This window comes from Lycorma delicatula, chromosome 6, assembly GCF_047948215.1.
Source record: "Lycorma delicatula isolate Av1 chromosome 6, ASM4794821v1, whole genome shotgun sequence".
Taxonomy (NCBI): Eukaryota; Metazoa; Arthropoda; class Insecta; order Hemiptera; family Fulgoridae; genus Lycorma; species Lycorma delicatula.
Window position 1 is genome coordinate 78034471 of NC_134460.1, and position 17874 is coordinate 78052344.

At 28.1% G+C, this 17874-nt stretch overlaps 1 protein-coding gene across 1 annotated transcript in view; it reads left to right on the forward strand.

Annotated features, from left to right (window-relative positions):
• The window catches only part of kek3 (leucine-rich repeat, immunoglobulin-like domain-containing kekkon 3 protein), a 57974-nt gene extending 43168 nt beyond the window's left edge, over positions 1 to 14806 (forward strand). Inside the window, exons 4-5 of the mRNA XM_075369623.1 lie at positions 3109 to 3387; positions 14140 to 14806. Coding sequence (XP_075225738.1) covers positions 3109 to 3387; positions 14140 to 14389 — 529 coding nt within the window. The 3' untranslated portion in view covers positions 14390 to 14806. The remainder of the gene's footprint in view (positions 1 to 3108; positions 3388 to 14139) is intronic.
• Positions 14807 to 17874: the final 3068 nt, after the last annotated feature.

Genomic DNA, 17874 nt, shown 5'->3' on the forward strand with positions numbered 1-17874 from the left:
TTCTATGGAAAACTGATAAATATGCTGTACTATTAACTATTCAATTTATCGTATCTTTGTTTTTTTTACCATATGATGCATTTGGTGGACATTTCAATTAACTTTTCTGAACATTACATCATTTCTTGGTCATTTGACCCCCATAAGTAAAAACACCCACCTTGTGACGATCTTGGTCGCCACACCACCCCTTCCATTCCTAGGCCTAATGAGCTTTATCAGAGGTCGTCTTTTAGAACCTATAAACTTGATAACACAACACAGTCATCTGTTTCGCCTCTGTCAGGATGCTACCGATGCCAATATGTTGGAAGATATTTCCATCAGTATATTTACACAACCTACTTCACCTTTATGTGGTCTCTTCCAACCACAACTACCTACATAACTTACAACCCTCAACTATCAAATTAACCAATTCGCAGAAGTACGATCCCACACCTTCCTCTAACACAAATTTAATAAGCCTCTAATGAAAACATACCCTACCTCTTTCTGCTCTATTCTGTCACTTCCTGGTCAGTCAAAACTCTCCTCCTCAAAAGTCAAAGTCTTCCTCCTCAGTTTTCTTTTTTTTTTAGAAAACTCAATGGTATCATAAAAAGCACAATAATAAATATACCACAAATATTAACCAAAATTACTTTGCCATGTAATTTGTTATCCGTAAAAGAATGAAAAAATTGGTCTAAGAATTTATCGAACTCCATGATAAAACATAAAAGTTAAAAAACATTAAATAATAGATTAGGGAAAACATTTCTTCAAATTTTAACAAAAAAGGAACCATCTTTTGCCATTCTTCAGGTACAATCATAATCCCGTCCTTTTACAAAATCTCTGTTGGACAAAGCAAACTATGATAAGTGATTTATGAAGATGTCTCTTTTGAAGACAACCTTATATACTATTAAGATTTTTGTAGACTGAATCAAACGGTAGTCTGACAATGAAAAATTCAGGTATATACAGTGTAAAACTCTCTCAATTTCTACCGGTGACCAAATGTGTGTGGGGTCTAATATATAAAATGCTAATATCCCTGATGCACTAAATAATGTTCTACATATGAAATATATTTACCAGAATAATATAATCATCATATAGTTATCTGCATCCACAACATCTCTATCACCATTCTCATCAATTCTCATTTAAACTTTTAGATCCTGATAGCTCCCATTTCCTTTTAGACTGTCTATAATGTTTACTCTTTTCCAATCTCTCTTTATTGTAACTTCTAATGATTCTAAGAGCACCGTTTTAATAAATTCTTCTCCTCTCATAATATGTCCCACCCAGACATAACTTTCCCATACTGAATTGTAGTCATTAAGCTTCTATTCTCATCATCACTCATCATTTTTCACTGTCTGTCCATTCAAACATTTCCATTCTTCTCTATGCCTACAATTTAACTGTCTCTGTCCTTTCTTCTTCTCTTTTTCCTAGTGTTTAGGTTTCATATCATAGAAGCACAATCCAATTATAACAATTCACAAAATCCCACTTCAACTTGTAACTATTTCACCTTCTTACATAATAATTATTTCATTATGTTAAATACTTCCTTAGCCATTTGCTGTTTTCTTTCTTTTTTGTTTCCTTTTCACGTTTGAGATGTGCATCAGCTTATTGTCTCCTAACCGCATTACTTTTGTTTTCCTAACACTCATTTTTATTTCACATTCTTCTAATATTGAAATCATCTTTGAATATTTTGTGCTTCATCTCTATAAAAAATCATAAAAAAGATCATTCTATGATTTGTATACTTCAAAATCAGTTGTCTAAGTATCAACTTGTACAGCACTTATAGAACACAACTTGTCCAACATAATCCTATCAAATCATGCTAAACATTTCAAATAGCTAATCTGAAAGTTGGGAAAATGTTAAACCTTCATCACACACTATTTGTTCTATTTGAAAAAATTCATTAGTCACGACTGAGTGTCGCCTTTTTCCCTTTTCAGTGTAAATCTGTCCACTCTTCTTTGAATTTCTGGCAGTAACCTTTCACAGCACTGTCACTTATAAATCTCACACATAACACACAACATAATCATAAACATGACACACATTGACAAACAGATCTTGGTTTTCCAATTGCAAACAACAGATCATTCAGACACCTCACAGTCAATGGGGCAACAAGCGTTTCCATATTTCATTGATACTGCGTTGTGACCACAGAATAAAATAAGTGACAGATGGGTATGTGACAAGATTATATACTAGTGTTGGCTACTGTACACATCTCTTGTAGCTGTTGTAACCACTTTATTTTAAACTGCTAATCCAAAGTCTTTTTCAAAAACCCTCATAGTTTCTTTCTTCATCTTTTCATTAAGTTGTTAATTATTGAGTCCTTAAAATCCATTCCTTAATCTCCTTTCTACAGTTGCCAATTTTTAATTTCTTGCACTTCCTTCCCTCTTAAACTATGATCATATAAAATGTAATTATTCTGCTACATACTCTCATCAACCTATTTTCTGACTGTATCACCAGTTAAGGGCATTTTATTTCTCTCCATAATCAACATGTATAATCAAGCATCCTTCATATCCTTTTACCCACAACTAATGTCATAAGATCATTTTTTAAATTATTACAGATATTAATGTTCCAAATTTTATGATAACTTGATTTTCTGAACCTTCCTCATATCTTATTTCAGTTGCAGTCAATCCATTGTTAAGCTTATCCTACAATATTGAACTTTCTGTTGCTGCATACAATTTGATGCAAATATAGAATTATATGTGTTAATATAATATAGTGTTATTTGCTCAGTTGTTGATAGTATATCTGATCGACTTTTTAAACACAGTTTTAATTTCTTTCATTTGATTTCATCATAAAATGTGATTATTCTGTGATGAATGAATGTAGTAATTAGAAAATTGAATTTTTAGCCTACTGAATGAAATTTTAATGATTCAATTGGTGCTTATGACAGGTTGAAAGAAAACTTCTTAATGAACACCCCAAATTTTTGGACTTAAATTTGCATCATAATAAAATTTACATTAATATTTAAAGGACAATAATTTTTATTTATGAAATGCATTAAATTCAAATTTAAAAATATTATGTTAACAGGTTATCAACCACAGATATAGTTAGCATAGAAGAAAGGAGCTGTAGTACAGTTAATTTAAATACATCAACTGGAGTAGGAAGGTGGAGGCATCCTAGTTTACCCACATCTCCAGTATTATCTGAAGATGTTAGCAGTGCTGGAGCAAGTTGGAGACATCCAAGTTTGCCTGTTTCACCGGTATTAACAGAAACACCAATATTAAATATTTTAGATCCATCAATTTATTCTCCTTCGATAGCTGCTACTACCTATGACTACCATGCAGCACAACTTGAAAGGTAACTCATTTTCATATTTAATATGTTTAATAGTTATAGAAAAGCTGTAATAAACTGGAAAAGTTCAGTATAATCTTAATCTAATACTCGCAAGTGGCAAATACTGATAGTTTCTTTTAAAAAACATATAAAACTTGACTGAATTTTCTACAAAATTACTGAATTATATAGTTCCATTTGCTTGGTGACATAACTAAATTAAAATATAATTTATGTAACAAGTCTATATCCTACAGAATAGAATTTATTGATAGCCCGTTGAACTGTATAGATTGCAAGATGCTAGGTTGCTTATTTGACCTCTAGGCTAGTTTTCACGAATTAAAAACACGAAATACCATATTTATTTGCAAAAACCCCACAGCATTTTTCGTGATTTCCTTTTTAAAATTTCAGGTTGCGGGTCTTATTTGAATCGTTAAAACAGTTGGATGATTAGTACTGCATGAACGATGTATTATGTTTGATTATTACTTTACAAGCCAGTAAGTATTGTACAGGGCTGATTATTAAATGTTATACAAAAACAGATACAATAGGTAAACAAACAGAAATTTTATTATAATACCCGTCTCTGCCACTACAGGAAGAGTACAAAGGTAAATACTGCTGTTTCTCTATTATTAGTTCTTTTTCCTGTAACAAAATATGGAGAATGAAATGAGTTTCTGGAAATATGGTACGTTCCAGCTTTTAGTTTTATTCATTTCAGGTGAACTTCCTTTTCATTTACCTTTCAGTACTCAGTTGATTTCAAACTTATATACATGTCACACCTCAGTCACATTCCTCTCCTTTTTTTAAAAAATATCTTTTGATTAAAAGTTATGTTTTTAAACAAAAATATCTCATTCATTTACTACTGCCAAAAAATTAAAGGTTTTGTCAGAAGCTGAAATAATCAGTAACTGAACAACCAGTAAAAAATATGACATTGATGAATAATGTATTCAAGATTGGCGACAGAAAAAGGATTTGGAGCTTGGCGCTTCTTAAAAAAATGATCATTTCTTGGATCAAAATCCAGAAAATTCCCTGAATTAGAGCAAGAACTAACTTTCTTTATTTAAGAGAAAAGGGAAAATTATTTTGCAGTTTCTACAGAGATGTATATTACAAAAATGAACCAAATAGCTTTAGCACATAATATTTAGAATTTTACAACTATCAGAGGCTGGTTGCAAAAATTTAATATGTGTAGGTCTGGTTTGACTATAACAAGATGGACCACTGTTTGTCAAAAGATTGCCAGAATCATATGAAGAAAAACTTATAAAATTTTAGCAATATGTTATTGGCTTGAGCAAAAAATTCAATTTTGATATATGACAAATAAGTAACATTGATCAAATCCCTGTACACTTTGAAATGCCAAAGAATTCAACTATACGTTTGATTAGTGAAAAAAGTATTTCTATTCGATATACTTGGTGGTTATGAAAAACAAAGGTGTACAGCTGTGCTTGCTATTTTAGCAAATGGAACAAAACTTCCACCTTTTACTATTTTCTGACAAAAGACTTTGCCTAAAGAAATTTTTGAGAATAATTGTTCAGTATAATGAAAATGGATGGATGAATATTGATTTAATGTATGAATGGTTGAAATTGATGTGGTTTCGAAGACCCAGAAACTTACAAAAGGTAAAATCTATGGTCATATTTGACAGCTTTCAGGGACATTTAACTGAAAAAGTAAAAAATTCATTACTGAAAAATAATTCTGAATTAGTAATTATTGCAGGAGGATTAACTTTCCTTCAACCTTTAGATGTACGTATTAGTAAGCCTGTTTGCCAAGCCAGTTTGAGTTTTTTTTAGATATACGTATTAGTAAGCCTTTTAAGACAGATTGAAGGAATTTTATTATTCTTTGATGGCAAATAATTTATTCTTTGAATGATCATTCATTTACACTCAGCAGCTATACAAATTGAAGGATCATCTCTCTCCTTGGTCTGTAAATGGATATTGATTGCATGGAAAAATATATCTTCAGAGATAGTGATTAAAAGTTTTAAAAAGTATTCAATTTCAAATAATATGAATGGGATAGAAGATGAAATCCTCTGGGGAAAATTAAGGGACGAAGACTCTGATTCTAGATGTAAAAAAGAATTCAAAAGTGAAGAAGGCAAAGCTGGAATACTTAGCAATTGTAAATAATTATTTATCCATTGATAACATTAATAAATAAATCTGTGAAACTGAGTGTTATTTATTTTTTATTAATACCAAATCTTTCTTTTATTGATGTATCTAGGAGTAAATATATATTCTATAGTTTATCTTTCTCACTAATCTTAAAAATTGCCTGCCGGTCTTATGTGGTGGTGAGCTAATGAAGATAAATATGGTATATGATAGACACCAAACTAAGATCAATAATGAAAATCTTACAAAAATAGCAGATACTTAATCATAAAGATATTCAGTAACTAAAAACAAATGACTCACAAGGTGGAGTATAGATAGTTGTATTTAAATAACCTTCCATCATAATTCATGTGCAACAAAAAAATAATTATAATACTAAAATAAAATTTTTAATTAACGTACATTTAAATATACTTCAATATCTGCAAATATCAAATAAAAATAAAATTGATAAAGTAAATTGCAGCAGCAATGTAAATAAAAACCATTTTTTCAGCAAATTTTATCATCAGTTTTCTAACCAGATATCAGTTTTTAAGTTTACTGTATTAATAATTTTCAGTTAAACCCTTAACTAGTCAGTTTACATATATACATTTTTTCACAAAAATGTGACAATATGAACTTTTTAAAATTTTATTTTATGTTCGTTCACATAAAATAAAAAAAAAAAATTATTAAATGTTTCCAAAACAACCAAGATCTCATTATGATGAAATTTTGGCTTACTATTAGGAATGTTTATAATTCAAATTATTTCAGGATTATTTTTCCTTGTTATTTTTGTGTTTATTATCAATATATCTCTAACCTATAATGGATGACTACCTTTATTGTTAAATATTGTGAAACATTCATTAAATCTAACTTAAAATGCTATATTTATCTCATTTCAACTGTCACATGTGGTTTTATATACAATGCATAAATCATATTTATTACACTTTTTAATGTCATTCAGTTGTTAGTATCAAAGGTTTATATACATTTATGTCATTTTATAATCTTAAATATATATATATATATATATATATTATATACCATTATTAATAATAATAAAATAAAAATATTCACCACTTATTTTTATATTTATCACAGTGCGCACCACTTCATCAGATGTAAAAATTAAAATAAATTTAAAGAGATGAATCTTGTCTTTCTGTTTAGGTTGTAAACTGGTAATGAAGGGAAATTTTTTTTTTAATTTTCCCTCCATTACCAGTAACCATAACCAATTTACAACCTAACCAAAAAGAGACTAAGTTCTTCTTAATTTATTTTAATGATTTTATCTGATGAAGCGGTGCACACCGTGGTAGGGATAATATTAAGTATTATAAAAACAAGCAGTAAGTGAATATTTTCATTTTATTATTATTTATAATAATTATATATTGCTATGAAGCATAATTACAAATTCATTAATTTATACAAACATTAACAGAGTTTTATGGATTTTGATCTTCAAAATATCAGTTTACACAATTCTTATGTTCTTGTGATAAATAATAATCTGACTAGATATAAAATAATATGTAAAAATTATATTTTACATGTGAATAGGTGACTAGGTAGGTAGAGCTGTAATAAATATTTCATAATGACTAACTCAGAATTTTATTGAAAAATATGAATGTGGTTTGATATTATTACAAATACAATCAATCTGATCGTCTCAAGAAAATTTATCATTAATGAGATGCCCAAAAAATCTCATACTGTAAACAACAGAGATACTGTTAATTGGAATACCAGCACACAATTAACAATGATACATACACTATAAAAAATTCAGATATGCCTTATATGACATGTTTATCTGAGAAAAGCATTTGAGTTTATCCATACAGTATATGAGAGTTAGTTTAAATCCATTCAATAAATTATTTTATGAATCACTAACGCAAAGCTTCAAAATCATGTTATTTAATTTTCAGTGATGCAGATACAATGATATAATACAAACAAGATTATAATATGATTTAAACAAGATTATAATGAATGGTCCAAGATTGTAAGAAAGATCCATCAATTTTGAAAACAGTGAAACAGACCAGATGACAATGGCATCATATTATTTAACAAGGAATGGAACCTTCTGGTGGATTTATTATAACAGATCAAACAGTAATAAAAAAAAATAATAAAACAATATATACTGTTAAATCTCTAGCAGAGGTGCAAACTTTTAGAAGTGTTAGTTGTTTTCTTGGCTTAGTTCAAGGTGCAAACTGACATTAAGAAATGCTTGCACAATTTGGTTGAACATCATACATAAGTTTTGCACTTTATGCATGTAAATATGTTAAGTTTTATTCATAACAAATAAAAGTAGTAATACGATTAATGAATGTGCAGTAAAAAAATATACACGTAAAAAATACAGTACACATAAAAAAATGAAAAGAGATATGAAAAGATAACAAAAAATTTTAATTTAAACAGTTAGGCTAAATGATTTTTGAAATAAAATGAAAGATCAGATTACACCTCCAGAGATAATTAAAAAAAAAAAAAAAAAAAAAAAAACTAAACCTAGAATACAGAGATACATTACTGATATTTTTGCTATTTTTTTATATTTCTCATCATAATAAGAACTGTCTTAAAAACTTAACTGAATCAACAAAAAAATGTTATTTACCTATGAAACTGAAAACAAACTGATGTTATCATTGCTTTATAAAAATATAAATATAGAAAAAATATACACACTAATGTTTATATCATCGATCATTATTTTCAACCTGCACAACATAAGATGGCAGTTTTTAATGAATGAAGTGATTTACAAAGTATCATTTGGTCTGGAGGCTTATGACAAAAAAAAGATTCTATTATACTGAGTTCAATAGTTTTAATAGAAATGCTATTGACAGCTTACAGAAAAGAATCTATAAAAAATTTATTTAGTAAATGCAACAAAACAATATAGATAATAGAAAAGTAGGATAGCAGTAAATATGAACAAAAATTGCATACTGCCATACAGTATTACGTTAAAAATAATGTTTTAAATTGCAACTTTAACATTGCCATAGCTATGTCTTAGAAACTGCTCTCTATCCATAGAAAATAAAAAAACTAAACCCATCGAAGAAGCAAGCATTTACAAATAGATTTGTAAAAAGACAACAGTTGTTATTTTAGGATATGTAGGGCAAAGTAAAAGAAAGATTAAAACTTAAATAAAGGAGAATTTAGCCCACTATTAACACAGAAAACCAGAGAAATTGGCTATAGGTCAGCATTGCCCGAAAACTTGCCACAAAATTAATTTATTCGAAATAAGAATGTTTAAAAGAAATCTGATGTGGACATCACATGACTTTCTTGTACGCCAATTAAATTACATATACACATTTTTTTTTAAATGAAAAGTACATAAAATTTTATTTTGTTAATAACTTTCTGATATTTTTTTGAATTTTTTTTTATTGTTATTATTGAAATAATATTTATTGTAAATTTTTTTTACAATCGGAGAGGTTAATAATTATTAATAAATCAATATATTTAAATTTAAAAAAAAGTTAAAAAAAGGAGAAGTCGGATTCGAAACGATGTTCCATCCCCTTGTAAGATCCAAATATTTCATTAATTAAAATTTCATTTGACTATAACTCTGGAACCAATGAAAATAAGTGCCACTCAATGAGAAAAGCTCTCAATGAAGGCTTATTGCAGTTAAGAAAAAGTCCAAAATCCAAATTTTTTGGTTGTTGGGCATTTTTGGAACTTTTGGTCTAGTTGGTTGCAATCAAAAGGGGAGGTTCTAGATGTTACAACAGTCCTAAGTCCAAAATTTCAACATCCTACAGCTAATCATTTTTGAGTTATACGAGATACATACATACACGTACGTACACACATCACGCCAAAACTAGTCAAAATATATTCAGAGATGGTTAAAAGTGGATATTTCCATTGAAATCTGAAAATCGAAATTTTTCATGATTACAATACTTCCTTTACTTTGTACAAGGAAGCAATAATAAGCGATAATAAACAATAAGCAAAATTAAACAATAAGCGATAATAAGCAATAATTAAACGACTGAAAAGCTTACTTAATTGTTTATGAAGCTAAATGTTATTGTTTAATAACTATATGGGCTCGATATTTAATAACCTTTAACACAAATTTATATAAAATATTTTTGTGAAAGTTTTCAATTATAAGATTATTAAGTGATTATTCCCCCTTAAATTTATTCATGGGAGATGATAAATTTTTTATTATTTTAAGATTTAAACTATATTTTTCTTGACATAAATTTTTAGCAATCCTGCATTTAATATTAGAGTCATCCATTAGGTTGTGATCGACAAGCTAATCTTTCATGTAAATATTTAGGTTCCCTAAAACAACAACACCTATTTCAACTCTTACTTTAAATCACATTAACTCGTACTTAGCCAAAAATATTTGTTTATTGTGTTATTTAAGTATTGTTTGTTTTCAATTAATATACATTAAAATATTTTATTGCCCATGATTGTTTAACAATCAAAATTCTATCTAGTTTTCAATTCTAAACTAAACATTTGTAGAGGTTTTGATCGTAATATGATTTCCCAATTTAATACAATTTCAAATAAATTTTTATTCATTCTTGTTTAAGACTTAGTTTAGATGTGTTTTCTTTTCTTTTCTTGAGAGTTCTTAATGATAATAGTACACTGATGGGAATGCCACATGGCATTCATATTGGTGGCATCCTGACTGAGGCAAGAACAAGGCTGAGAGATGCATTTTGCCGAGGTTTTGGAGATGACCTCCAGTAAATCCCATAAGAGCTAGGTACGGAGGAGGTGGCATGGTAACCGAAACTGCCACGTGGAGGATGTCTTCCCCTACAAGGTCAGGATGTACATACAACTCAATTTTAACACTTAACATAAATCTCCTTGCACTTTGTTTTTTTAAGTTTTATCAGCTTACATTAAATATCTCATTTCTGTTTTACAAGTAATATAAAAAAGAACATGTAAAATATAAGAAATATTGAAAACGTTCCAATTCCAAACTTATTTAAAGACAGAAAATGTAGAAAAAAGCGGATAATGTACAGAAAAATTTGTTGGGACTGTACAATTTTTTAATGTATAAGGTCAACACTTCTGAGTAAAACAGGGATGGACTAAAAAAAAATTGAGAGGTTATATCCATAAAAAAGATTTACATGGTTGAAATGGCAAAAATACAGTAAACTGTCACAAAAGTAACATTAAAATGTTTTCCACAACATAATTTCCAGCAAACAATATTCAATATCAATGTACCTACTCTATAAATACAACTATATCATTCAAATCTTCTTGAGCTGTTTTTTGAATAAACCAATATACTCCTAGTTTAATTTTAAGTTCATCATATATCCACCTTACTAACCAGGTTATCATATAACCAGCTTTATTTATTGAATATTATACATAATCAAGGTATGAAAATAAATATCTGAGATTTCAGTCAGATTCTCATACAGTGTATACATAAAAATTTAGCCTATTGAGTTTATTTACATTTGTGATTAAAATTCTTGTAATCTCCCTGTTTTGGCAGATAATTATACAAAAGTGCAAGTCCGGCCAACCATAGTTTTTAAAATGTCAAAAATTGACTTCAATAAGATTTTAATCAATTTTTTTTATGGTAAATACAAATTTTAATTACCTAGAGGCAATTTAAAAAATATAAAATTTTGAAAGGCAAAATTTTTCTTTTTTTCTGTACTGTAAAAAACACTATCAAATCCATCTAAAGTAGCTTCAAAAATATTCATAGAGAGCATTAGATTTCAAGAAAGGTTTCAGTTCAACTACAACCAATTGTTTTCAATCTCATTTCTTTAACGAAGTTCCATTTTTTATACTTGTAAAATTATAAGACGTTTCCCATTACATAATCTTTCAAAAAAAGAAATCTCAATTCATATAGAACTGAAAATTTTCAATCTACATTTCTCAAAAATGGACATTTAAATTTTAATAAGTTTATAGTAACTTAATAGAATACACAGCATTTTTAACATCAGCAAACAATTTTCATAAAATTATCAAAAGAAAATTTGTTAGAATTGATTACTAAATTTTTTTGGAAAAGACTTAAAAACTATTTAATATTGACAAGCCAGTGAAAAAAGCATATATTCAAGGTCAAAGTATAATACATGTTTACTTATTAACTTTTTGACTAGGTGCAAGGAATGGGTTGATGCATTATCATGATGGAATTTCCAGTTCTACGACATTCTCACATCAATCTTTTGTGCTAAACGAAGCATGAATAAGACTTCTCGATAATAACATTTAATGAATTTTCACTATCAAATTATAACTTCTCCAGCAACATCAGTATTTCTGCTTTTACAGTATATTAGAATTTTGATCTCTTTTCACCAAGGTCCGACCTTTTTTTAAAAAGAAATTTTATCAATCCTTTATTTACGGTATCCCTTCATCATTGTAAATTTCTTTTAACAAAATTATACAAAAAGATCTGTAGTAATTAACTAACAAAGCTATAAAGACTAACAAGGCTAGCTAAACCCCAACACGTGAGCCGGCAGAAGTAAGTGTGTCACTCATACATTCTAGCTGGTAGTTGATCAATGATAACAAATATTTTTTTTTAATTGAAAATTTTCAAGATAGTTCCACCAAAATTTTTGATAATCCACAATTTTAAAAATATTATTACCTACACTATAAAATGGTTGTTGCTAAAGAAACCATTTCAATAATAAATCCATAAAACTTCTGTTATGAATATATAAGCTTAAACATGTAAAAAAGTAAAGAAACAAGTAAAATGATATTAAATATAGTATACTATATACATAGTATAATAGTCAACACCCAACTCTCTGTGAGCAGTTTAACTGTGTTGCGGCTTAACCACAATGCCTCTGAAAAAATAAAGTTTTAAAAACTTATAAAGAAGTTAAAGATTTAAAGGTTTTTCATCGTTCTGCGACAGAATTTACTGCTTCATTCATTTGCTATTTGAATGTGTGATTATTTTGAGTATGATAATGCTATAGTATAGTTCACTGTGGATGTGATAGGAGAATAGGATTCATACCCAAAGATATAATTCATTGTGATATTATTATGCTATGCAACTACAAAATTTAATTTAAAAAAAGTGTTTTCAGACATTAAAACAACAATCAACTGCATCTCATTTAAAAAAAAATATCTGAAAGAGTAAAATACAGAATTTATTAATTTTTTTTAATGTCTATGTATCTTTTTCTTGTTAGTTACTATAGTTTTAAAAAATGTTTGTTAATATATTACACAGTACATACTCTACTGCATGTACAATCTATTTACGTACACTATTAGTGATAGTCGACATTTACAATAAGTTAAATTGTATTTTGAATAAACTCCTGGATATTACTTTTACCAGGAACATAATACTGTAGTGTAGCATGCTATATTTTATTTTATTACTTTTAGTTATACATTAATGTATACTGCATGTAAATAATATTGAACTGCAGTACAGTATTAGGTCATTTTAACAAATATTACTCGATTAAATATTATTTTTGGATCAACCATGATTTTGCTACAATTTGGATTATCCACCATCCTCTTCCCAGTTATTATCATGGATATTAGTGAGTTGGCTGTATTTAAGTTTTATTCTTCATGCAATATCTAACTTGTCAGGTATGGTTTTGTGCAGACACAATACAAAACAAAACAAAATACAGATCATTACTGAATCCTGAGAAAAATGTAAGTTAGCGTCCAAAAATGGAGATGGGCTTAATGAAATGCAGAAGAGACAAACTCGTGTTTCTCCATTAATTTAGTCACAGAAACAGCATCTTAGGCTTGCAAATTAATTAGAATATATTATTGTCAGTTTGAAAAAATAAACAAAATGTAATGACAGTCTTACTTTGTGAGAAGATAGTTTAATTTATTCCCATACTCTGTGACTCAATATTATGTTATGAAATAAATAGTTTACCTATCTTTTTAAACAAACTAATTAAAATTGAACTTATCCTAAACCCAATAAGCATTATGTTTTCCTAATACAAAGAAAGGATGGAAATTTCTGTTCAAGTAAAGTGAACAATGAATAAAAAAAATTTAGAAAGCTGAGAGAGGATATGGTGTATACCATATTATTTAGAAATTATAATTAAAATTTTAAAAATCTGCTTAATCCTTATCTCTTATGTGTTGGAAAAGGTTTGCTATCACATTAAAATAGGATGAATAAAGTGATGAGAAATGTTAAATTGAAAGCGAATGGTAAAATATACATGATACAGCACACAGAAAAATGGGAATTTACAACTAGATAGGCTCTTGTAATCACGCATCTAATTTTTTTCCAAAACAGTTCTTTCTAATAATAGATTTTAATTTTTAGGTTCAAGAATTGTTAGGCTAATTGATAGGCTGAGGTATGGCTGGTATACACCATCCATAACCTTAAGTGGTTCTGGGATCGATTTACAAAACAAGTTTTCAGAAATTTTACACCATGACAAAAAAAGATTTTATTTAATTATCATGTGCTTATGGGCAAAAATTGAATAAATTAATGCAATTTAATTTTCAGATTTCTTGAGGAGTACAGGAGCCTACAAGAACAGCTATCAAAAATGAAGGAAACATGTGAAAATATGAGGCTAAAAGAACCGGCAGAATCATCCAGACTTGTTGAACCGCTCTCAGTTCAAGAAGAAAACCCTCGATCTATCCTAAAAAATAAAAATAAATCCCAGCCATCATCAACTGGAAATCCTTACTGGGTCCCAAGAGATTCGCTTTTTGATTCCGCTCATGGTTCAGATATATTTCAGAGCTGAGTTTTACCATACACTAATTATAAATTAAATAGATTGAAATAATATTTTTTTAACTTTGTTTCGAACATGTAAATATGGGGGAAGTAGTGGTCTAACAACTAGAAAAAAATTTTAACACCATTACTCTTAAAATTTATGATTTAAATCTACTTCTTTTTAAAATAAATTTATAATTTTTATACTACAACTAATTATAAAATTAAATCGTAAAAACAATAATAGCACAAAAATAATATACCACTATCTGACGACCATATACTTCTACTTCTATCTGATATTACACCTATATTTACAATTAAGTTAATCAATGCAAATAATGCCAATATATTTGTTATAAGAATATTAATGCTTTAAGTAATATTAAAACAATGTTAATAAATATATATATACATATATATATATATAGATTTTTCATGAAAAGAGAATTCAATATATCAAAATAATTGTTCATAAAAATAATAATGTTTATTTACTTTTGTATTTAAATATTTATTTCATATGATAAATGTAAATATATAATGTGAAATTATATGAAAAATAAAGTGTATATAAGAGATTTTAATTAAAACTATCATCTACTATTATGTTCATTAACAACTAAACCCTAAGGTATGAAAGTGGAAAAAACTGTAAGTGTAATATAAATTTGAAAATAAATATAATTTTCACAAGTTAGTTTCTATAATTTTCCACAGTATGGCAGATCTTTTAAGGAACTTTTATAGTATAGTTGCTTCAAAAGTTTGGGATTTGGTCTATATATATATATATATATATATATATATATATATATATATATATATATATATATAAAGAGGAAGAGGTTTTTTTGTACGGGACAAACAAAAAACTACACAATCAATCTCAACCAAATTTTTTCCCATGTTTCTTGATAACTCTATTTCATCTCAAAAAATTCCAGAAAAAAAAATATATATATTTGCTGGTTGAAATACAAACTTTAATGATTTGAATTAATGTACTGGGAGCAGCATTTGAACTTAATGACTGGAATGAATAATATTACATTATACAATTACATTTACATTAAATAAAGTAATTTATCTATAACTATACTATTACATAAAGAGGAAAAGGGTTTTTGTTTATTTGGAATAACAAAAACAACCCTATCAATCACAATCAAATTTTTACCCATGTTTCTCAGCATAATTGAGAACGTTTTTAGATATATTTCATATTGAAAAATTTTGAAAAACATTTTCAAAATTTTGAAGTATATAGCTAATTATAAAATACAAAATTTATTCAGCCATTCCACAAAGTACAGAATTAAAGAACATTCTTATCTTACCTTTTTTTATCACATTAAAGCATTTGTTGAGTACTGTATTAACACACAGAGAGTATGTTAAATGACATTACATTTTAATACATAACTTTTTAAATGTAAAAAAAAAAATTTCTATTGACTGAACAAATTTGTTGTATAAATTTTAATTTATCATGTTATCTAATGTGTAAATGTAAAAAAGTAAAATAGATGGGCTAATGCCTGAAATGGCTTTAATGTGAAAAAAAGTTAGGTATGAATGTTCTTTAATTCTGTACTTTGTGTAGTGGCTGAATAAGTTTTATATTATATAATTAACTAGATTTTACATACAGAGGAGATATGGACTACAAAAAATTTAATTTAAATAAATTTATATATATATACACACATATAGTAGTGGAGATTGGCCGGTTGAAGCACAAACTTTAATGAATTGTGAACTATGAGTGTCTATCATTATGTGATCTGGGTTTTAACTGAATGATTATGAATATCTAAAACTGATTTCTTGATTTTTTGAAATCCTGTGTTTTAAGGGTTAAAATTGATTTTTGAAACACTGTTATTTTTTAATTTTTCGGTAACAAATGAAGAAATCAATCTGAATTCTGGTGCATGTAATCTTCATGTCAATAAACCAGTTTCTGGATTTTAAAAATTTGACCTTGAAAGATGATCAAAGAAAAAATTTGTTTTTATAATTGTAAATTTTCACAATGGACTATAGTAAATGAGATATTCAGTAAATTTTGGCTTGTAAATACTCTTCAGATAAATATTTAAAAACCATTTTCAGGTTTCTTTTTAATTCCAATTTTTTAAGGGTTGCAAAAGGGTGTGACTCAACCAACACAACCATTTCCACTGTTATTGTTTGTGTGATGAGCTGCACCTCCCTCCAGTTACCAAAAAGTATTAAATACAAAGATCGACCACTACAGAAAATGTAAGTAACCATACAGCACAGGCGATACTTACATTATCAATGGTTTTTTTCTTTTTCTCTCAAAGCACTTATAATTATCAAACACTATTTCATCATGAATTACTTTACCACAATATTTCATTACCTAATGAAATATTGTGGTAAGCATATGATGTGGGCATATATGATGTAGGCATATATTGTGGTAAGTAATGATGTATTGCTTTCTATAAGTAGTAGTCACATAGTGACTACTACTTATAGAAAGCAACTATGTGGCAACTTATAGAAAGGAACTAAAAATCATGAAGAAGGCAATAACATTAAAATTATTCTGCAGTTATAAGGCATTAAAAAATATATTATGCTTTTAAATATGTATAAACTGTCATAGCTATTGAAGCCATGAAACTTCTATGCTAGAAGATGGTGGAAACAGATAAGTGGGAGACTGGTTTTTTAGACTAATGGTTTACGGTGGCAACCAGTAACCCTTGGCAACGAGCCAAAATTATTGTAATTCCAACCTAAACTGTACAACTTGGCCAATCAGCAGATACATAAGATACCAAGTGCAGAGATGCTTGATCATTTAGATGCTATTCATTCCAGTCAGAACTACCTACTCTGTATAATAAACAAGAACGGATCTTTTAAAATCTACAGTGAAGAGTAGAGGGGTAGGCTGAAAAATGCAGCCATCAACTGCTGTTAGCTACAGGGGCTTCTAAATCAAGTCAGCTCTTTTCAGAGCCAACCCATTATGAAAGACACTAGCCTGTCTCGACCGTCATAGCATTCTAGATGTTAATTCACTAATATTCAAGGTGTGAATCTGTAAAATATACAATAATATAAATATAAGGTTATATAGGATATACGTATACACAGAGAAATGCAAAATTACTTATTTTGAAGTTGGCAACCCTAATTACCAAAGAGGAATTATTAACTTTTCTTACCATTGTTGTTTGTATATGTTTTGGATTTACTGAATGAAATAGTGGGTCCAATATTAACAATCATGTGTTGCAATGAATTTTTGTATACTCAGCATAAACGTAGTGAATGGGTGTTCAGTTATCATCAAAACAACACTTTCATGAATGAGCCAGAGATTAATCCAACTCCAAAAAATTATTCTGTTATGGGTAAATAAATGTATTAATACAAGTGCGTGATGCGAAGAAGATAAGACCAATGAAAACTGTTATCATTCCTCAGAAGGTAATGTGTATAAAAATTCCTATACTGCAAGGTAGA